At 40.1% G+C, this 24321-nt stretch overlaps 1 protein-coding gene across 3 annotated transcripts in view; it reads right to left on the bottom strand.

Moving 5' to 3' along the window:
• Positions 1 to 24321, bottom strand: part of LOC102379795 (serine/threonine-protein kinase DCLK1) — a 410739-nt gene that overhangs the window by 51077 nt on the left and 335341 nt on the right. For 2 of the 3 annotated variants that reach the window (XM_014525416.2, XM_025191247.1), the window contains exons 7-8: positions 7396 to 7480; positions 1024 to 1132 (exon numbers count right to left, since the gene is read on the bottom strand). In XM_014525416.2, coding sequence (XP_014380902.1) covers positions 1024 to 1132; positions 7396 to 7480 — 194 coding nt within the window. Of the gene's footprint in view, positions 1 to 1023; positions 1133 to 7395; positions 7481 to 18833; positions 19303 to 24321 lie in introns of those variants that run through there. The other variant, XM_025191248.1, reaches the window with a different exon arrangement.

Below are 24321 nucleotides of genomic sequence, written 5' to 3'. Positions count from 1 at the left end.
TTTGGCACAGATTTGGCCCGATTCAGTGGCCAAATCTCTGAATCCAAATTGAATGAGAGGACCCTTTAATCTCTCCAAATCGAATTGGAACCTTCCGAATTGATTCGGAAAAATTCGGAGATTCAGACATAGACACGGCTTTAAATGTTTTTTCTACATACCCCTAGGTAGCAGGTGGCTCATGAATGCTGCAATGCTGGGGCGCAAGGAGTGTCCCACAGAAGCCCTGTACCCCCCATGGCTGATCGCTGAGTTGGGGGGTACAGGGCCCCCCCCCCATGTGCTCCCCCACGGACTTCCGGTCCACTTCTGGGTTTGCTGCTGAGCACATTGAGCCCCCCCCCCCAACTCCTTTCTGATTCTCTGAGTCAGCATCAAATCTTCAGATTTGGCCAAATCAAATCAGGGACAGTGATCTGAATTAACAAATCAAATCACTGCCCCTGATTTGGGCCGAACCTGAATAGAATAGGGCCTGCTTTGCACACCCCTAATGCCTGTGTAAGGTAGTTAACTGTCTTACTCTGAAGTCAGGCAAAAGGCAGGCCAGAGCATCTGCTGCAGGTGATGAAGTGAGCTCTTGCTTGTGAAATCTTATGTATCCCTAATTCAACTTAATCTAAAAGATGCATCTCTCCCCTGCCCTCTACATACATACCAATTTTGTGTATGTAATTTTCATCTACCAAATATTCTTGCAACAGACCTGAACTGTACTGAAGTCTGTTCTGACCAGTACAAAAAAGAAACTTCAAAAATACATAGCAAGAAAATAGTTTTCAATACATTATTTTAGTAAAACAAGGAAGATTTAGCTGAAAAAAATGGCAGAATTATGCTGAACCTAGGGGAGGAAAAACTTTCATAGAAGAAGTTATTAGACTACTTTTTCCATTTTTTACATCTGGAGTTGAGACATTACCTTATTCCACATGTCCCACAGTCTGCAAATAAAGATACGATCTAGGAAAAGCATAACATTAATGATTGCTTTTACAGTAATAAGCAAATAATCCGTCTCACCTTTCTATACACTCCTTTACAATAGCAAAATTTCCATCCCCTATAGTCCTTCCAACTTTATATCTCTCTGCTATTGACGCTGGAACCTGGAAGCCTTCTTCCAACACTTCTGAAAGAATCATTAATACATTTTTATTGGTAGTGAAGGAAACACAGATGTTGCACATAACATGCAGTTTAGTCTATGGTCTAGAAGACTGGAAACCATTCAGAATCTATATCTCATTTACTGTACAGCAAAACTATGCTGCTGACACTGTATATACTCAACAGGTTCACACAGATAAAATGATGAAAAATAAAACCTCCACAGGCTCTAGACTTACAGACATCCAAGTTTTACATGAGTTACAGCTGTCACTGCAACAAGTTCACAGCATAATAAAGAAACTGCATTCTTTATTGTAAAAATGTCTTTGTGGTCTGCACAAGCGCAGTCCAGGCTTAGATAAAGTTGGAACTTCATGACAAAGCATGATTAAATATACGTACCAAAGAAGTCCAACACTCAAGCACTTGCTTTATTACATCCTGTAAACTGAGACATCCATAAAATTCTTCATGTGCTAAGTGCTATTTTCCCTCAATATTAAATACTTAATTTTTAAACAAATGTTCTCAATAATCTCACCTTCATATGCAACCTGGGCACCAGATGTTTAGGTATGGTTGTATTACACATTGTGCCTAAGCACAGAAAACATTTGTAGCTTCAGCTATTTTGGCGCACACAAATGTACCACAGCTCTTGAAATGTTTTCAAAACAGCAGTTTATCAGTAGCTAATAATAAAAGCTGAGACCATACACTTCAACTTACACTAATCACATCTGTACCACATAAAAGTAAGAAGTAGTGTCTAATATCTACAAAGACTTTTACAGATGTGACTCTTAAATTTACATTTTAACAGCAGTAAATTTTAATTGGATTTCACACAACAGAGTAAAAAATGTGATAGAGTTCTTGGCATGAAAGATGTTCATTTGCTGTAATCTTGTGTTTGAGATAAAGTGCTGCACTTCGTGGGGGAGAGGGGACAGAAGGCATGTTTTGCCTTAAATTATAAATGGTACAGAGTTGTTTTTCTCAGGTAAAGTCATATGTACATGTGTGTTAGAATTAAAAAGATCAGACTGTACACTGCCCCTCAGCTGTCCTATCTTCACCCTTGGCATGTGGCAAGAATATTCATCTCTGAGCAAGAACACAAGAAGGAAGCATGTGCCAGATCCAGTGTGTTTGTAGAACTTCCACAGTTCCATGTTCTGTGGCCGTCATTTATCTGTTGAAGCCTAAAGTGATTCCCATACTTCTCATTAAAGTAGCTTTACATGCAAGAAACATTCCCTTGTAGACATAGTATGGAGGAGCTACTAAAATACCATCTTTTGCAAGGAGATTGAGGGCATTTTGGTAAATATCTTGGCCAGTTTCTAAACCAGTGGGGGCCAACCCTTTCGGCAGGCATGCCACAAACTAGCACTGCTTCCCTCCTCCCCCAAGTGCCACTCTAAACCTCTTCTCTTGTCTGATCTGTTTCTTTGCTTTTTGTCCGGTGCTCCTTACCCAATCAGGTGCTCTACTTTCTGTTTCCTTCCCTGTACCCCCTGCCCCATCTGTTGTCCTGGTTTCTGCTTCCTGCCCTATCTGCCACTGTGATGCTTGTCTCCTCCCTGATCTGCTACATGCCACACACACAGACTGTCCATGCCATTTGTGGAACATGTGCTGGAGGCTGACAACCCTTGCTCTATACTTTCATTGCAGAAAGAGTTTGTTAAGAGACAGTGGCTTCCAGGGAACCTTTAAAGATTAAAGGGATTATAAAAATAACTAATTTATATAGATCTCAATTAATCATTGCTTTTATTTTAAAATCAAATCCATCCAGTTCATACCAATTATCTCATCCTGAGACATTATCAACAGGCCGTGGCACTGGCACACGGTTTTCTAATGCATGTTTGAACTGTTTAGTCTATGGGAGAGTCTAAACTCATCTAAGCAAGGGGCAGCTCAATTTACAGATAAGCAAAACGTTCACTTCCCCGTTGATACTCAAATTTATGGAAATACAATAGAAAATTAAATGGAAGAAATATTATGGGGTATCCCCTGTGGCAACGAAGATCTTGAAATGTGGTCATGAGCAAGGGGTAGTTCAGTCTCTTTGGCTAGGAACAGACATTCAAAAAGCCACAACCTGAATTGATTCAATCTTTGAAGGTTAGTCTAACCTGCCTAGATTGAACCAAATTGCAAGTAAATAGATATACAGGAAATGTAAGCACATGCCTGCAGTGGCTCAGGTCAGATGCCTGGGGGTGCTAGAGCAAGCCCTCGGTGGACAGCAGCCTCAAGTGAACTGGCCAGGGATGAGGTTTAATTCCCCACTCTGTGTCTCACCAACATGGACCCGAACTAGGGTCCGCAGCGTGCTTTCCCCTCGCTGCTCCAGCGGTGGGGACAGGGGTGTGGCCAGAGGCCGGCTGGCAGGGCCCCTGAAGCTGAGAGGGCAGGAAGGGGGTTTATTCCCCCCTCTGCCCCTTGGGACTTCAGCCAGGTTCTGCCACCCCCTGCCACCACTGATTGCTCCCAGTGTGGGATGAGTGGCAGAATAACCTCCTTCCCTGCTCCCTTACCTAAGGGGGCCATGCTGGCTGGCTTCTGACCATGTCCCTGCCCTTGCTGGGGGCAGCACCCTGTCACGGCTTCCTGGGAGCGCAAGCCTCTTCCTGGCAGGAGCTGTGCTGTCGATGGGAGCGGGGCGGGGAAGGGTGGGGTGGTGACAGATGCCCTAGACTGTGCGAGGCAAGCAGTGGCAGTATGCTAGGAGAAGCGTGGGGGGGCTATGGCCACGCCTCTGAGCCCTTGTGCCACTGCTTGCTCCACACAGTCTGTGGCAGCTCTGCCCACCCCACCTCACTCTGCTCCCACCCGCAGTGCAGCCCCGCCACCAGGAAGAGGCTTGCACTCCTGGGAAACCATGACAGCGGCTGCTGCCCCCATCAAGGTGCAGGGGCGGGGGCATAGCCAAAGGCTGGCCAGCATGGCCCCCTTAGGTGGGGGGGGGGCAGGGAAGGGACCATTTCCCCCTCCCTCCAGCATCTGGCAGATGAGGCAGGGAAGGAACTTATTTCATCACTTGCCCCACACAGGCAACTAGTGGTGGTGGTGGCGGTCAGGGCTGGCAGACCCTGGCTGTGGTTCTCCGGAGGCAGGGGGGTATAGCGGGGAATAAACCCTCAGGGGCCATGCTGGCTGGCCTCTGGCCCCACCCCAATAGGAGTGGTGACGGGGGAGCAACCCTGATGAGAGGGGGGGAGTGCCAGGTGGACCCCAGCTTGGGTATGTGCCAGTGGGACAGGGAATTAAACCCCCTCCCTGGCCAGTTCAATTGAGGCTACTGCTGGGCCTAGCCATGCCCCTGTTGCTGAAGCAGCAAGCGGAGAAATGCCTGGCAGGTCCATGATGGTGGCACAGGGGAGGGAGGGGGGAATAAACCTCTTCCCTGCCCCTTTTACCTTAGGGGGCTGGCATTTGGCCATGCCACCACCCGGTTCTGCTCTGGCTAGGGAGCAGAGGGGCAGAGTCAGCCCTGTTCCATTGGAGCAGAGAGCACAGCCCTGTCCAGGGCTGCAGAGCATGCTGGGAGACTCTGATTTAATTTAAATTAGGAAGGGGTCTGGGGCAGAAGTTCTATAAACCAGTTTGAGCTCTATCAGTTAAATCTGATACTACATTCATCATGTTTATCTCAAACCATTTTCGGCCATGTTGAAACTGGTTTATGAGCACTGAACTTGTTCTATTACAGGTTCAAAACAGTTTCTAATCACTTAAACCAGTTTATGTGCAACTTCTGTCCCTAGCCATATAGACCAATTGTAGCTTAAGGTCCCTATCATTTCCGCACACACAGGTGGGCAACTGGGCCTAGATCATTCTATCACTTGTTCTCCCTGGTATTCTAGAAGTATTTTTTTAGTTTTTACATTTGACTGTTTATTGTTTCAAACTCCATCTTATCTCTGTTTTATCAGGTCCTTCAATTCCTTTTGTTTTTCAGTTTCTTTTTCATTTTTTAAAGATGTATTTTTAAATTATGTACCTGCATAGGTGGGTACAGGTGAGGGGTGATGTAAGTAAAATGAGTGCAATAGGTTGGTCTGCCTGCTTAAGGTGAAGCCCCCTGTAAAAGAAGGTGTTTGGGCCAGAAGGAGAGGAACCAGCTGGGAGGTCAGGTGACAGCCTGATGAGCAACTGATTCTGATGGACTGAGGCTGTAAATGCACATTGAATTGGTCCTGGGGAAAAAAGCCTTTTGTTCCAGGACCCTGCAGAAGTACATGCCCATTGTCCCACTTCAAGTCCTTCTAATGTGGGATAAGCTGTGCTAAAGCTTTTTCTCAGAATGTGGTGGTGTCTCTCTGCAGGGTTTCTATGAGGCATTCCAGGGACAAAACTGGCCAAAAGTATGTACTCTTGTTCACCACCTACTGGCAGAGGAGTTGCAATCCAAGTGGGTAAGGCTATGAGCCTAAGCCTAGGGACAGAAGTTACACATAAACTGGTATAAGTGATCAGAAACTGGTTCCAATCTGTAACATAACAGAAGTTCAGTGCACATAAATCACTTTCCGTGTGCCTGAAACTGGTCTAAAATAAACCTAGATGGATGTAGTATCAGACTTAACTGATTTAGGTTAAAACAGTTTATTGAACTTCTGTCCCAGATCCCATCCAGGTTCAAGTAAATCTGCAGTCCTTCAGCATCCCAGGATGCTTTGCATCTCCCCACACACCTCCCCTCACAGGTGCGTGGGTAAGCCTGGGCCCAAGCTGTATGCTCCAGCCAAGCAGAGGTATACTCTAGTGTTCTCCAGCTTCTGGCCTGGGCCACAGCAGGCATGTGGTCATATTTCCAGAATTAAAAGTGAATACCTGTTCACTTGCTTATTGGTTCAGTCTATGCAGCTTAGACTAACCTGTTAAGATTGAATTGCTCTTTTTGACTGTTTGCACTTAGCCTAAGTGACTGAGCTACACCTGTTTTGATCTAGGTCAAACACTCAGTCAGGACGCTCTCAAATGAAACATCTATTTACAGACTAAAACAGCCCGGTGGAGAACTAGAGAGCAGGCTGGCAATACCCTCTGAGAGGAGGGGGAATGAGCATTTGGGCTTATGTCAAACTATTTTATTTAGGGCTTTGTAATAATTGTTGGTGCAACTAACACCTGGTACTGTGCCAGAAAGGTCTAGCACTCTTTGGGGCAGGGACCATCTTTTCATTCTGTCTGTAGAGCATAATGGATGCTGGTTTGTAACTAGAACTCTCATGGAATGTCTGTACCATAGCAGGCCTGAATGTGCTCCACTCAGATCCATAGACACACTCTAAATGGCAAGTTTACTAGATGGGGTGTTCCAGGTTTGTCTACAGCACCCATTCTTAAGCCCTTATTTCTGATGAGGCGTTCATGAGAGATTCAAAACCTCGGTGGGGTGGATGGAGAGAACCCAATGCTACTGCCATGATAACAACAACAATATCCTATGTGCTAGGGTAATAAGTAGACTCCAGGTATGGTGCTTAATACTTCCTGAGCTAAGGAGACTGCAAATAATTTATAACAACAAATAGCCACTATCATCCCATCACCTGAAAACTCTATAAATGCATATTGTAAAATAGCTGGGTCCTTAGGAGAGAAATTTATTCCTTGTCAAGTATAAAACCAGTTTAATGCCCTGGTATTCTTCTAAAGCAATTTGAGTGAAATCCCAACTATTAAAATCAAGGGCAAAGTTTTGGTGGAACTCAGCAAGGCTACATTTAATTAATTTTAAGACCAACAGAGGCCATTGTGGTCATAGAATTCGACTTCCTTTTTGCATTCACACACAAAACAGTCCTCTTAAAATTCTTTTGCTATACCCTGAAATCTGGACTGAACAGACAAGCTTTTCAGACTAAGCTATTTCTGTTTGAACCAATATTGTGCCCAGCACAGACGTGGATGGGCAAGAGGAAGTAATTCAATTAGTCCTTCTGTTAACTGACTCATAATATACTGGTGGCCTTTCAGAATCTTCAAGAATCTACTGCTACTGGGAAGTCTGTGGAAATCTGTAGAAACATTGCAACTGAAAACACTGAAATAAGTTCATTTTGGATTCAGGGCAAACCTGATTGTGGCTGGTATGGACTCACTGCTTAAACCTGTTCAGTAAAACTGGTGACCCTTCTAACTTGCAATGCTTCCCATCATTTTTTGGAGAAATAGCAACTCATTTCCTATACAAACACTGTGCTATCATTATTCTGGTGTTTGGAAGTGTCATCCTTCTAGGATCTCTTTTACCTTCTCCAGGTCCATCATTTTCATCCATGGAGCTGCAAACTTTGGTGCTTGCTAATGAGGTAGAGGAACCACTGTGTTGGGAGCTCTGGAAATGCAGAAAGATAAATGAAGATAGATGATTGTTAAGGCTCACCAGTATTGCAGCATGATTTTACTTGGCAGAAATCCCACAGGGGAGGGGAGTGCCTTCCATGTGAAACATCCATTGACTCCCTTGTAAAGGCCTACAGGGTATCTGACAAAAGATTTTTCTGCTCATGAAATGCTTTTGGATCCCTTTTAAACTGCAGTTTTTGTTATTTCATTTGCAGCTGAGATCCTATACACTTTACATTGAAAAAACAGGTGTAAAATGGTTCTATGTTTGGTGCACATTTTGGGATTGATATATGAAAAGTCACCAACCTGGTATGTTCTCTACTAGCAGGAAGTTGCTAATAGTTGGTTCTCATTATCATTAGTCCAGCTTCCACCAAAAGTGAAATGTTAATTATGACTCAAAAATGTGTTTTGTTACAACCAGATCTCTTTCTCTCTTGGAAATATCCATTCAGCAAAAATCTCCCCAGTAGGTTTTAAAGCAGGCAGTCATATTTCATTTGTACAGGGAGAAAATGAAATATCGACATTACCATATATATGGTTGTTTTCTAGAAAAGCAAGACATCTTATCTCATGCTGCATCTCCCACTAATGATTAAATGAAGTCCCAGCCACAGAAATACCATCTACAAGTCTAGAGCTTTTAGGATTTCTTCAGGATTCTCCCACCCTGCAGTTTACTTCTTGTTGTGAGCTGAAAAGGTTACAAAGGAAATAGCAGCAATTTAAACTTGCAGCCATAAATAAAGTATTTCCTTAGATTTTCAGAATTGATCTTATGTTTTTCAAACTGTGAGTTCCTAAGTGCTGCATTGTTTGTAGTTTCCCTCCGAGTTTTGGATCTCAAAGATCTAGATTGTACTAAGCAAAACCTATATAACAATCCCATAGGGACAGAGACTGGACTATATCTTTCTTTGTAATTGCTAGGTATGGGGTACTCTGTTAGCAATTAATAGATTATACAAACTTAGCTGAATATACAGTCATGGAATCATTTTGTGCAACACTGAAATAAAAATCACTTCAAGGTGGAACAGAGCAGCTCTTTAGGGCAGGAAGCAACTAACAGTGTTGTAGCCAGTTGAAATTTCAGTGGAGTATGGAGCTAGGCAGGATGCAATTACCAGAGTCAGAAAATATCCAGGATGCTGGAGTTTATTTGAACTTGCAGGCAAGCTTTTAACTTCTCCCATATTAGACTGAGGTCAGTGAATTTACACAAAAGCTGAATTTAGCCTATCTTTAAATAAGCCTGGTAATTTGCACATTCAATGCCTGCTAAGACATTTTATGTCTGCATTTAATTTTTCGTTACCATGGCTAGGGACAAACATTCAAAAAGCCTGAGCCTGAATTGATTCAATCTTTGCAGGTTAGTCTAACCTGGCTTGGCTGAATCAGTTTGTAACTACACAGACATCCCAGAAATGCAGGCACATGCCTGAAGTGGCTCAGGCTAGAAGCCAGAGGGCATTACAGCAGCCCTCACTTCCCTTCCACAGTGCTGAGCAGGGGGGAGGGGAGAGGGAGCATGGCCAGGCCCCAGCAAGATTCTCTGATTAGGGATGGCCCCCCCTGGCCCTCCTCTTCTGCTGAGTCCAGCAGGGAATTGATAACACAGTGTTTATCACCCCTAACTCAGTGTTTATCATCCCATTAAGAAAGCAACAGAGGGATATTACCAGCTACCTGTTGATTCTGCCTTTGTCCTGTGTGCCACAGGACAGAACATAGCCAGCATGTGGTCTGCTAGCTAATGCTGTGTGTCTGTGTAAGGCAGAGGGGACCCCTGCTTAGCAGGGAGGGGAGGGGGAGAGCAAGGGGAAGCCAAGCCCCTGCCTCTTATTGACAGAAATGGGCACCAACAGACTGACACAGTTTGCTGAGGCATTACTGCCCTTGCTGGAGGATTAGGACATGTTTACACAAGTGTTATCTATATTTAAACTCTGCTAGATATTATGTGAAAACTTACTTCAGAAATATTTGCAAATGACAATCAAAGTAAGAGGCAAACTCCATAAATTCTCAGGGCAGGGCATAATGATTATTAGGGAAAACATTTTCTTTGACCTCTGCTAGAAGAACATGTAGTAAATTGCTTTCACTATTAATTCTGGTGCTTCTCTTAACTTTCCTATGACTAACCATGAAAATTAGCATTGCTTTCTTCATCTCACTCATTTTTAAGCAGACTATGTTCAGGTATGCAAAATGGATCTTTAAAAAATGTAAAGAGCTGTAATACAACAAGATCACTGGAAGTGCTGGATTTTCAGATTACCAAACCATTACTGCATACAGCTTTTTAATTTTAAATGGCAAGATTATTTTTTCACCAGATGGTACTTCATACATTACTGATTACCCACCACAATGTCTTCCTTTAGCATTTTAATTATCTCTCCACAGATTGTTAACACCATAGCTTTCAGTCCTAGAGTGGGAATGAGAGTGATATTTCAGTTGAGATTTTTTCAACCTGATTGCTAACACTTAGGCTCAGATTCACATCTAAACACCTGAGTTTTCAAGGGTGCTGAGCTACCACTGACTTTGATGAGATTTGTGGGTACTTGGTCCTTCTGAAAATCAGGTCACTTTAAAATTTAAGTACGTGCCTGAGTACACAAATAGTCCCAATGAGCTACCCATATTTTTGAGGTTAAGTATATGCTTAAGTACTTAGTTAAATGGTGTAAAGTTTGAATATGGCATTAGAAGCATAACTCTAATCACCAGATATGAATGTTTTGTGTCTGTGAATTTTAGAGAAAACAATTTGATTCTAGATCTGTTTTTAAAAGCCTCAATCTCTCCTCTCAGTGTACCATGTACAGTAGTGAAGACAAGGCACCCTAATGGTGCATTACAACTATATATATTACAATATGCCCGTGTGCAAAACACCCACTCACTTTAGTTAGATCTGTGTGCATAAAGGCAAGGACTTCTCAATGGCAGGGAGGGATTTGTTACTAAGAGTGTTAATGAAAATACTTATTAAAACTTTTAAAACTACTGAACTCCAAAAACATGAAGGAAACATGACCTTTATGCAACAGTTAAAAATAGGAGGGATTTCTTAGAGGACTAGATTAAAAAAATTAAAAGCAGGAATTGTTTGCCGGTTAGTGACACTCCTCATACATTGCCAGTCTCACTTGTTAATCTGCCTAAGGTTACTAAGTAAGAGTGGCGCGCAATAGTTTTCCCATTATTATTCAGTTGTTTGGAACTATATAAAGGCTTATCTATCTATCTATCTATCTATCTATCATTATGTAAGTTAGAAAGACACTCAGTTCATTTAGACAATTAATTAGCTTTTTCTTCCCACCGAGTTGGGAGTTCTCTGAGCCCCTGGGCCTCATGTCTCTTGAGGGTTTTAGTGTTTCTTTCAGTTGGATTGCCAATCCTGATGCAGCTTGTTCCGCACACTGCAGTTCACACAGCTGTAAACCCCATTAGGGCTATTAGAGAGGAGGAAAAAAATAAAAACCACACCAGTGAGAGCAAAATCATTTCAACCCACAGGCCTTAATGTAATTAGCTGTTTTAATTTTAAGAGAAGTTGAGGTACTTGAAATGTCATCACCTCAGAACAGATTTAGCAGGGACCAGTTGTACAGGTTGCTGGCACCTGGCTGTTTTTATGACACACCTACATAAAAGCAATGGCATAAAAAGATCAGGTCTTTGGTGTAGGTATTTCACATCCTATTCAGGTTCACATAACAGATGGCCAACATACCACACTTCTCGCTGATGTGAATGGGAAGATTAGCCCTATAGAGTTTCAACCAAGTCTTACTGAGAGATTTCTTTAGCAACTGTTTTGTAAATATTTAAGTGTGTACCCTCAACTGACATTTCTCCTTGGTTCACTAAAAAGATGTGGTGAAAAATATATATTATAAATTTTAAGATTTTCATCTTCCTGAAGACATTGTTCCCCAAATTAATCTTAAATCACACTTCAGCCCAACAGAGGGAATTACTTTTGTGAATTATTGGTATCATGCACTTATGAAAGGAAACTCTTAACAAGTATGCCTAGGAAGCTGATTAATGCATGTCAGATTCCTGAATCTTGAAAACTGAACATTGGATTACATTTTCCAAAACTCTCAAACCCTTTATTAGTGCATGTAGAGTCCACTAAGTCCCTTGACAATAGATTCCTTTGTATTTTTCTAGAATGAAGAAAGCATCTGGATGAAATGTGAATAACAGAAACCCACACAGGTGTAAAGCTGAGTTTGGATCTCATGTAGAATTTTGTTCTTTAAAAGGGTATTAATGAAACAAAGAGTAAAACTAGTAAACGAAATGTAGGTGGGTACAGTAATGAGCACATGATAATGGAATTATCATCTCTTTAAATATTAGCTTCTAAGAAATAAATATGTCATTTGCTATTCTTAAGAATTAACCAGGATTTCATAAATATGGTAAGGGAAAGGGTTATAGATTTGTTCATCAATAAATATGGATACATTCAACAGAGATCCACAGAAATCTAAAAGGCAAATTTTCCAATCATGTCCACATCCTTTCCTATACAATATTCTCCCTTGGTCCAGTTAGAAATGACTTTAGCAAGAATGTGTACACTTAACTAGGGAATAATTTCTATAGTCTAACCACAATCATAATTAATGGCAGAATAAAGGCAATAGAACACTGTAGACATAAGATTTAAAGATAATTCCACTGATGTTAAACAAATAAATGGAGAATTGGGTAAAAGAACAGAAATATTTCAAGAGTAGGAAAGTTTTTCAAAGGCTGAACAGAAGGCAATATATTTAGAAACAAAGTAAAATAAACAATACCAGCTTGCCAACAATTTCAAAGGTGGAATCCAGTTTAATTTATTATTCAGCCTAAGAGCATGAGTAAGATCTTGGTCTTCAAGAAGCTGAAGATCATGATGAAGCCCATTTCCCATTGCCCCCTCTAGTCAGTGAAAAATGTTCTGGATTTTTCTTTGTTTCATTTGTTATATTTTTAGCCTGTGACAGCTGAGAGGGGAAAATAATTCTCAAGTAAACCATTAGGTGTGATAAAAAATTATTTAACAGAAAAATATCAAATCCACAAACTTTGTGCTGAAAGAACAGAAGCCAATGGAATCCAACACGAAGAAAGAGCAATGATGCAATTCTTTTCTTTTCAGATTTGGACACCACCCCAAACTGACACCTGAGGTCTACCATTTATTAACAAACTTCCTTCATCTAGAGGAAAGGAAGAATGAATGTATGAAAGCCTGGCTGCTCCCTAATTCTACATTCTGTACAGTATCCTTAAGCACAGGAGTTAAATGAGATCCTGCTCAAAGAGCTTCATTTTTCTGTATGCCTTTCAAGATATATTGCAGCACAGCAAAGAGATCAGTTCAGACAACACAAGGAATAACCTAGATGTGTGTCATTTAGAAAACCAATTTGTTCTTTTTTTTGAGAGACTAACACAGAGGAGGCAAAGAATTTGAAGGAATATTGAGTTGATTAAAAGAACTAAATCTGTCAAACTGAAATACTGTACTCTAGGTCTTTGCATTCAGCTCCTCATTACGTTAGGTAAGCACTGGTTATTCTACTGGTCTGTGGGTTAAGTACAATACTTAAGACCTGAATAGTTTCCTATTTGGCATTCACGCAGTAATCTTGAACCTGACCTGGATGAACTATTGGTCTCAGGGCCAAGCAGTAATCCAAGTCTCCACTCTCACACTACCTTTGGCATCTCCTGAGAAAAGATTTTTTAAAGAATATTAATCAGATTTATTCTATAGGAAGTTAACCCAGCACAGTTTTACCATATCTACAGTATAGATATAGTACAATAGAATGGGTACAGTAAAGCTGTGATAGGTTTACCTCCTAGAGTATGAATTTGGTACATACATGCGTATATGTATATTTAATCATTGTGTTAATGTAACAAATTGTATATGCTACTGCATACATAATTATGTTCCCCCCATGGTACACAAACAATATTTTTAATTAAATGGATGAACTAGAAATTCTACAGAAGTCTGTTTTGTGTCTCCTGTTCTTTTATTAGCTTAGAAATGTAACACTTGAGCTAGCTTATTTTGTAAGCTTATCTATTTGTCCTGAATTCAAAAACTCCCCATATACCCTTAAGTGTTGCAGCCCCATGTTGCTTTGTGTCCTCCTTTAAATCACTTATTCTGTACAGCTCTACAGCTTTATAGGGTATTTTTGATGTCAACCAAGCATGCAAATTTTTTGGCTAAAATTATCAGTCTCTCAGACCTTTACAGTAGAGTACAGTACAATGAGCTGAAGCAGTAGTGACCAGCAAGGGATGAAATGCCATCTGTTGGTAAATTTCCCTCCTGAAATGGACTACAGAATATAAAGAAAACAGGGCAAAAATATTCTGGGGAAACAAGGTATTTATTTTTAAAATACAGTAGGTACAGTTCAATATGCTTAGATTTTACAGGCACATTTTCCTAATAATTACGTGACTTAAAAGGAGTGCTACTACAGCTCAGTTGACAGCAGAAGCTGATACACTTCTTAGGATACAGTACACTAATTTCTCACTTCATACTTCAAATCTATTCCCTGTTGCACACTCACAAATTCACCCTTAAGTAATTCTAGGCAGGTAAATTGACTGTCTCCAAAGACCCATTAGAAACAAACTTCTTCCTTAGAGGACCCATTACATCTATGCAGTAGAACCCAGAATTAAATTAAATATGTTATAGAATGCATTCTTGTATTTAGAGGAACCCATTAGAATCTATGAATCCCATTTGTTTACACTATGATAACGATTAAAAGAAAAATGCTGATCCAAAATGTACATTAATGTCAACTCCAAGCACTTTTTTAAAGCCTATTATTCACATTTCCAAAATAAAGTCACAGAACATTGTGTATTTTTATACATTTATTAGATAACTTACAATTATCTAGGATAATGTTAAATCTAGCAGAACAAGTGAACTGCAACCAATATGACATGGTCAAATATGAAACACAATTAAAACAGTGTGATGTAACAATGGCACAAATGGGGGTGATTTACTTTTCCTGATTATTTGGAAAAAAACCCCGAACATGTTCCTCATCATTTATCTTTGTAAGTTTTACAGGTTTTGCTAGTAAATCAACAGCGTCTTCTGGTTTCCTGAAACACATTCATAAGAAACTGCTAACTTGGAAAACAAAATAGCCAAGCACTTTCCTTTAGAAGAAATGTAGAACTTTATTGCAGAACGTATAAAGTCCTAAAAATATTTGGTGAATGTGTCAATATTTACAATGATGCAACTAGCAAAATATAAGGGCCTTAGTTGAAACAGTATTCGCTCCTTTTTTACTGAAGACAGAAATCCAAATAATCACATACAGGGAAAACCACAACTAATTACCCCCATGATCTCTGTACATCACAGGGGTACACATTGAACACAGTATATCAATTTTCACACTTTGCTGCTGCCAGATAACTAAAACAAATCGGAATTTAACCAACATGCACAAATACAGACACCAAAATCCATATAAATATGTATGTGCACACTGTGTGTGTGTATATATATATATATATATATATATATATATCTAGCTTGGATATAAAATGTGTATACACACATATATTTTTATATACATATTGATTTCATTTGGAAGCTACGGGCACTCAGGAACTCTGAAAATGCAAGTCCAGAGTAAAATTGGTAGAGCAAGCCCTTCCAACCATGTTACCACAAAAGGCATATCTCAGAACATTCTCTGGTCAGAAAGCAAGGGTCTGCTCCTATTGTAGTGAGATACCAAACATTTTCAGTAGCTTTACTCACATATGTCCATATCTGCAAGCAAAGCAATTCCAGACTGTGGGAGAGACTGTATTTTTATCAAGTATATTTGGGAACAGGATCTTGTTAAGAACAAGCAAACACAAATCTAAATTTAGATTAAGCACAAACTTCATGTATTTGCTTGTATAAAATGTGGACACCAAGGAAAAGCACGGCAACCAAATATGTGTATTCAAAGAGTAGTGAAGTAAATGTAACCTCTTCAAGTTCGTTTATTTCTTGAATCTTCAATTTCTTGTTGGATAAAATAACAAATTTGGGTGCATTTAAAGATTGTTTCCAATAGTTCTGCCAATTAATTTTAACATTTAGAGCTGGAGGACATCTTCCGTGACATACCATGCTATATAAAGTTCATCGGGGAGTGTAAAAGATATAGTTGCAGAAGCAAGTACTGCTATTTTTTCAAGTTTATATTTTATAGCACTCCATTCTCAGACCATATGCTCTGTAAGACTTTTTAACACTATATATCCTTTCTTAAAATACACTCACACATATATACACAATGACATATGCATATTTATATTAATACCCCCACACCTGTATACATTTTACAGCCACATGCGCCATATTAAAAAGGTACAAAGGGCTAAAATAACCAGATACAATTTACTGCTCTTGAATGACTATAGTTTTGCAATCCAACTTTTTCACATTATGGTGGTGGGCGTTAACTACAGCTTCAAGATTTCCTTTAAAAATATTCCAACATAACATGATTTAATTACAGTGCAGAACAACATGCTTCATGCGGGGATCAAGGCCAAATATGTCAAAATATTACCATTCTTAATGTTACCATTATGGACCAGGTTGCATAAGTAAATATTTATGCATAATGCCCAATACTGCACTTAGTGAATTCAGTGGTGGTTTTGCCACTAGCATAAAAAGAAGCAGACCCAGGTCCATCCATGAAGTGTAAATGAGAACTTTTAGCATCATATAAAATTTGTAGGGGAAGATGCTCAGGCACTGTAAACTGTCCAAGCTCTATTGACTTTATATAACTTTTTATAGCTATAACATTTTAAGCCAGGTGAACCTCCCCCACAAATACATTTTTTTCATATATTCATTTAAAGGAGCCAAAAACCTGACAAAACTTTACATGGATTTCAAAACCATTTGGCTTGTATATACCCTGCGCTTCACACTTGAACTGCTTGTTGCTTAAAAAAAGAGAAAGTTGCAGAAAGCATTAGGGAAATATTTGTAAGAATCCACAAAGTTCTAGGGAAGCAAAGCATTCACAATTTATACAGGACTTGCAACCACATTATACTCTCCTTATCGTAGGCAAAAATTATGCAGCATCAGGCGAGATGTAAAAGGTCCAAACACTAGAAAGATCCTTAAACTACTCTGCTATTTAATAAAGTTGACAAAGCTAAGTGGCAAAGTAAAAGCTGAGCTAGAAGCAAGCAAGGCTACAGGACCAACTTAATAACATTTCAGTTCCATCAATAAACTAAAACCTTATGATCTTGCTCCAAAGAAATATAATCATTTCTCCTCACATATAATGGAATTACACTCTACGTAACAGGGGATCTCTAAGTCTATATATGGTGGGCCTTTTCAAACTCTAAGGGACTTTCAAGCCTGAAATTAATTGTCCCTGTAAAGCCCCTTAATAAAAGTCATATGTTGAAATGATTAAATGTTAGGGACTAGCGTGTCCCTTGAAACAATCTAGATGGAAAACTGGCTATGACACTGATTATTAGTATAATATCCATCTTCCCCTCCATAACTAAACAAACCCATGGAATTTATGTTCACCAGTAATTTGTATGCTCAGTGTGGAATGCACAATACGTAATGGGCTTCTATAACCATGCCTAGCCCGTAAGACGGAAGGCAGGAAAGTTAAAATTCTGGGAATTTATTTTCTTTACAGACAAAAACAATCCCAGAGAGCCAGTGGCTACTTTGTTAACTCTTTCATAGCTTTATTTGCTGTTTGGCAACTGATTCCAGCACACCATCAACTATTATGGTCTCCTCTGAATTAAGAAATGCATTTTACAAAGACCTACCTATAACAGGAACAAGCACAAGCAACTTCACAGCTGTTGGTTCTTTTAGGTAAAACAGGACAGCCTTTCATCTCAGAAGGGGGTCTCTTAATTCTTGTAGGAAACACTTTTAAATCTGAAGTCTGAAGCAGGTACTGTGAAACACGGTTTTCAAAATGGAATGATCTAATTGCTTCAATAAACCTGACAGATCCGTCTCTTTCTCCCTGAAAGATACCATAACCAAGTACTGAGTATCCATACAGTAAGTCTTGTATTCTGCTGCCCTTTTCATTTTTGTTAGGTTTTGAATATTCTCTGGAAACAAAATGGTAACAAGCCAAATTGTAAACCATAATATTACATACCAACATTCTTTAGTTGCACCATTTTACTAGAGGCAAATCAGTGTAAGTATAAAATAGAACTACTTTTACAAGTAAGTAAATAGCAGCTTAAAAGAAAGCCTGCCTATTTAAGGAAATGTTCTTGATCTTTTAAGATCTTATATCTAAGCTCAAAATATCACTTATGTAGATTATGTTTACTGAGTGTACATTTCACACTGATTTCCTGTCTTAAATCATTAACATCTTAAATACTAGAAGTAAAATTAATAACTAAATATGAATGATCTCTGAACTATGGCTTAAATACAACAAATAAATATTAGATTGAAATTTAACAGAAACCAGAAATATTGAAAATATACAAATCAAAGCAATTCACTACTATTTTTGCAATAAAGCAGCAGAAAACAAACAGAATTAGTATGTGTATGTTAAATAACTGGTTATAATTCAAGACCTACTTTAACACTAAACGAGTTTTGCATATTGATGTTGTACAAAATGACCACATATATCATTATCGACAGATAATAATGAAACAGAGAAATTAAAACTTTAAGAGTTTGATTCACATTCCCATCATATTTAAAGATTTTTACTTTTTCAAAAGGCCTATTTGAAAAAGGTACAAAACACATTTTCTGTGTATTAGACTAAGAAAGTTTTCGTACTTTTAAGAGGAGTGAGAAACGCACATTTCTTAGATGAATTAGGTGTATACAAAAAGGTGACAGTGTGCGTCTCAAGTGCTTGCCAAAATACCTATTTTCCATCTAAATAGAAGTTTTTGTTAATATGTACTTCTCTGTGTAATACAAGAGCAATTAATGAAACTGGTCTTGTTTCGTACAGTGTAATATTCATGCTGCCTGTGAAGTCTCCTTTTTTAAGTAAACTGCAGTACAGCAAAGCTACTGTGAATACTTCTTAAAAGTATTTTTCGGTTAGAAACCATACACAATTTCTTATTTTCTTTTTTAGATTGAACATTATTAAAAAATGTTAGAAAATAGTTGTGAATGCTCATATTAGGCAGAATGGAGAAGTATATCTGATATGTTAATTTTTTTCTATCAGGTTCGGCTACTCATTATCAAAGCAAAAAAATAAAAATAAAAACAAAAACTGCCTGTCCATACCATAATACCCATGCTATAAACTGTGAGCATACAATGACTACTTTAGAAGGTAAAAAGGGCTATGGCCTATTCACTTAATCCAGTCTTTATTCTCTTATCAACTGTATTCATTTTTGAGCAAAACATTCAAATGCCTTCCCCTAAATTCCTGTATCAAAAAGAAAGTTTTAAACTCATAATATAATATGTACGTGCATATACGCACATATATTAATTTGGCCCTTTGTTTTTACAATTTAAATATGCAAAACTCTTTTGTGCGATTCACTGTTACTGTAAATTAGAGAAGCTAATCTCTTAGAAAAATGTTAAATCTTCACCAAATCACAAACCATACACAATGTTCCATTTTTCTTTTACACTGAGTCTCCTACTGAATCCAAATCATCCGAAGAAAGTGGGCGGTACAGGTCCTGTAAGATGAAGGGCAGTATAGATTTGTTTACTGTGTTCAGTTTGTTGCACTGCAACTGTCCTACATTCTCTGCTACTGTGGACCAGAAGAGGTGGGTGTGTGTGTGTGTGTGTGTGTGTGTGCGCGCGCGTGTGCGCATGCACACATATATTCATATTCTTGGGTTAACTTAATGTCATTGGTCTGAAATCAGCAAAGATTTAGCAACTTGATAAACCTCAATTTTATCAATATAAAATATTTAAATGGCAACTATTAGACAATATCTGCCTACTTGGAAAAACCTCCTATCTGTTTGTGGAGTTGACAATGTCAACTCTATCTTTATAAACTGAATATATTTTCCTTTTGTTTCTTTCTCAAGTAGCAATAGAAAAGTAAATGCTTACCTTATAGTATAAGGTAATCATGATATGAAACCCACTGATCACATAGCATGGGTCCAGCAATATTAGATCCCAAGACAGTTAGATCCCACTCAGTACTGCAGTTTCATGAATAGTACTATCTGACAATGGTGCTTCTTTTTCACTTTTTTTTTTGTAAAAAGACAGCATGTAAAATCCCCTAGTCACTGGCTCTTTCTGATGGTAGCCAAGCAACGAGCTCATGTCAGCAGAGAGAAAGAGAATGTGAGCATCTCTACTTCTATTTTTCGACACCTACTCTTAAGCATCCTTTCACTGATCAGATAATCCTCAAACACCAGAGGTGTTGGAGTATAATGGGTAGCCTCATTCAATTTACATAACACAGTCTCTTTCTATAGATATACAAGAAAAAGTTCACCAAGCAGGAAGGTATAGGCTAGAGCAGCATGATTTTAAATTGAATTAAGCATACACATTGGTTTACAGAGCTAGGAAATGGATGCTGGTTTCCCATGAGGCTTGCCATATAACACACCTAATTTGACACACATCTGCTTTGATACTATGAAGATAATAGGACTCCTCTGAGCTTATAATGTAATTAAAAAAAATACTAGAACTAAGACAACTAGACAGACCTTGCTGAACATCTGAACATACAAAAACATCACCAGCACATGTGAAATGATAAAGATTGATGGAATCAGAGCATTAGGGTTGCTCCATAGTTTTTCCCACTGAAAGAGTAATTTAAAAAGATTCCTTAAAAACTGTGATTTTAAGAGAAAGGAATATATAAGGGTATGGCTTGCAAAATTCAAAAGCCATGCATGTTTGGGGTTGCAATAAGTGCATGCAGCATCTGGAATTCTACACGTATACCAGCCATATTAGGGACTGAGATGCCTATATTCCCCAGTGTACAAATACATCCACATTTGTAAATATACATTTAGTAGCTGACATGAAATAATAGGCCCCACTTCTGAAAATCATGCTTTAAGTGCATCTCTCTCGTGCTGTGAGCAATTCAGACAGAGAAACAGCTGATAAGCTATAAACTGATAGTTCTTTCTAACCAAACTTTGTAACGAAATAGTTTTGGGGGATTAGTTTTCCTACTTCACCAAATGTGGAAGAATATCCATTACAAATTATGAAACTTTGTTTTGCCATGCATCTTAATTCATTCACAGTTTGTACACAAGGCAAGCTAAAACCACATGTAAAAAAATGTGTTTTTAATTAGCTAATCACATTTATTATTTTTTGTAGTTGATGCTACAGTAAAAGTCAAATGAACAATTTACATATGTTTTTATTTTTTCCCCCACTCCCTCACTTTTCTTACATGATGAAAATTTTTAGAAACTTTTCCTTTTTTGGCTGAAATTGTCCAAACTTCAGCTTCACCCAAATCTGAGCAAAATCCATTCCCCACATTTTATGTGATGGTTAAAAAGGCATTTCTGATTAAAAAAGACATTATGATATACAAAACTCAGAAAACTCCTGAACCTTATGGCCAATATCCTATTTGGTTTTTAAGAGACATTTACTGCACAGCAGACTAATTAACTGAGCAGTAAACATCTTGGTGTCTGCACATGCACCCTTATTAGGCTGAAGTTAACTAATTTACTCTGCAGCAAGGCAGTACTTGTAAATACAAGTACTATCCTCCTGTGGAGTAAAAAACTCCAGCGGCACATGCAGAGCTGGGGGGAGCTTGTGCCCCATCCAGCCCCTGCGCAGTACATTGAGCTAGAGGCAGCAAACCCAAACTGGCAGGCTGACCCCCTGAACCTCCTGCAAGCCAGAGCTGCTCTGTTCTGGCTCAACATGCTGCAGTCCTGGGTGCATGTGCAGACGTATGCCAGGGAGCAATAAACTCCAGAGCAATAAACTTTGGAGTTTATTGCTGCACATTAATAGGCACATATGCCTTCACTTGAAGAAATGATCCTTGCCTGGTGAGGAAAATGAATAGCTCTCCCATTCTCTCAGTGGCCTCCTTATGCTCCATGTAAGAGGGAGCAAAGAGCTCCTGTTACTTTAAGAGGAGGCAGCAGCAGCCTGAGCTGGCTCTGCAAGGGCTGAAAGCTAGAAAGCAGTTAGCCACTAGGGAGCTAGCAGCTAGTAGGCAGACAGACTTGTAACAGCTGCCAGCAGCAAGATACACAGGGGCAACCATCTAGCTTGCTCTGAATTGCAGAGCCTCAAACTGCTGAGCTAAGTAGCAGCAAGGTAAAGCAGGAAGATCTTCAGGTCCATACTGGAAACCCCTGAGTGTGGCTGTAGAGTCACCTGACCAGAAGGAGACGGGCTTAGGAGGCACATAAAGCCAGTGTCTGAGACCAGGCAGTCAATTCGGCTCTGCAGGCTACAAGGAGAAAAGCTGCTTAGCAGGATGGCTATGGAAGAGTAACTGGATGGTACCTGATCTGCCCTGGGAATGCTTAGAGCTTGCAGGGAATATGACTCAGTATTGGGGGGACGCGGGGAAGGAGAGTTTGTTGTACAGTCAGTGAACTAGTGTTTATGCTTGGACCCAGTGTGGGGATAGTCTTAGTTACAGCCAGTGGCCTTGCTTTTTGTCATCTTGATTAGACTAATTGACAGGGTGTGGCTAGAAGGGGTGAGGAAGAGATCCCTTTGATGCCCAAGGAGCATGTGCAGTTTTGAGCACTGCCAGGGGACAGGCTCAAGGCACAGACAGGTAAAAAACAGAGGGGTTAAAGCCTGAGCCAGGAGAAATGACTGAGGTGGTCTGAAGCTGAGAAGGCTAGGCCCAGTGCCCAAAAGGGGCAGGAACCAGGGCCTGGGCCCCAAAGCCTGAGAGGGGGACAGACAAGGACTGGAGCCCAGGAACCAGGTTTGATGCAGTGGGGGCTTAGGCTGAGAGGGCCCAGCTAGAGGAAAATGGTAGAAGTTGGGATGGCCAAGGCTGGCGGAGGGGGGGAAGGGAGGCCTAAGGAGACCTAACACGAACGCGATTAATCATTAACATCTGCAAGGCTTGGGTGTGGCTCCAAGAGGGGCCTGCTGGCCATAAGACAAACCAGGACTTGTGGGAAGGACTTGTGATCTGGGACTTGAGGGAAGCCTCCTCTTTTATACATCAACTAATTACATCGAGGTATGGCAGGAGAGAGAAAAGGAAGGGTACCCAGGGAGCCAGAGTGGGGCAGAAGTTGCATGGCCTCTGGAGGGGGGGTGGGGGGGACGGGACACACACTCCTGTTAATTCTACCGTAACATACATGCTCAACAGTAGCCAATAGGAAATGCCAGACACAGGGATGTAGGTGAACTCTGACCCCTTGTACTTTAGGCTTAGGGTAGTAGTACATTGTGGGCAGAATCTTTTTTCACTTTATGTCCAAGTGGAAGTTTTGCAGTCAAGTAAGTCCATGGTGGCATAGCAAAACTGAAGGAGACTAGGGCCCCTCCTATCTTTTAGCCCCAAGAATTGAGTGACTATAGCACTAACCCAGCAAGTGACCCAGGTACTAGACCCTACTTGCCTACAGTGGGCCTGAAGCTGTCTCTCTCCAGCTTCCCAAGAGTGTGCTCTAATCACTAGACCACAGGTTGTTAGGCATTATATAATCCAGCACTCCTTTGAAGCTGAGCCACTGTACTTTGAATTTAAGGCATTGGATAAAGTGGATGGAGAGAGGTGGGGGCTGCTTTCCCACTGGAATCAAGAAGCCAAGCTAGAACCCAGGCCATGCTTCTTTCTAGCACAACTGCCATCTCACTGGGCCACATATCTTCTAGTTCCTGTCTTCCTCCTGGTCTCGCATCTCTCTCTCTCTTGGCTGCCCAAGGAGTCAGCTTCAAAAGGAGGGTGGGTGAAGGGAATGGATAATCCCTTTGGCCTGGCAATTGTATCACTCTGCTGTAACTAGGCTTAAATAGATGAAAGAGGGGCCTAGAATCTGAGTTGCTTACATCCTGGGCAAGGACCCTAACCACTGAGCTAAAGCATGGAAGAAAGATACCCTCCTCTTTCATCCCAACTAGTCACAGGTTTTTGTCATGCAGTGACTGAACCCTGTACTTGCCTTGCCAGAGTGCAGCTTGCTCAGGGGCCAGGTTAAAGCTTATATGCTCATGCTGCACAGGAAGTTGGTTTGAAGCTGTAAGTGCCAAAAATAACACTTACGTGGCTGGAAAACTATCATTTGGGCACAGAGTGAAATAGGATTCTACCGTTTGTGCCTCCATCATCTCAAGATCCAAACTATCCAGGTACTTACCTGAAAGAAAAGGACCCTACCCACTTTCTGCCCAGTAGACCTAATAGATAAATAATTTGCCCAGGGTTATGGGCTTTGCTCAGCCTGAGGGAGTAAAAAAGTTACCCAAAGAACCTTCTCTACCCTTTGCCTCTAAGGCATCCCAACTTAACCTTCACTTTTTTCCAAGCTAGTGTGACCAGGCTATTTTGCCTTTAGCTGCTTAGCTCTCTTATTCTTGCACTAGCTTCCCATGGAGCCTGAAATATTTCCTATTTCATCCTATAGAATTGCAGGGCTCTCCCATTCATTTGATCTCCAGATATGGATCCTATTTCACCCAGGAGGCACACAGATCTCTGTTTAACATGTACTAAGATGACTTGCCTGGTTACAGTTCTA

The sequence above is a fragment of the Alligator sinensis genome, unplaced genomic scaffold, assembly GCF_000455745.1.
Source record: "Alligator sinensis unplaced genomic scaffold, ASM45574v1 scaffold1034_1, whole genome shotgun sequence".
Classification (NCBI taxonomy): domain Eukaryota; kingdom Metazoa; phylum Chordata; order Crocodylia; family Alligatoridae; genus Alligator; species Alligator sinensis.
The sequence above is the reverse complement of the archived record's forward strand: the minus strand, read 5'-3'. Positions and strand labels throughout refer to the sequence as shown.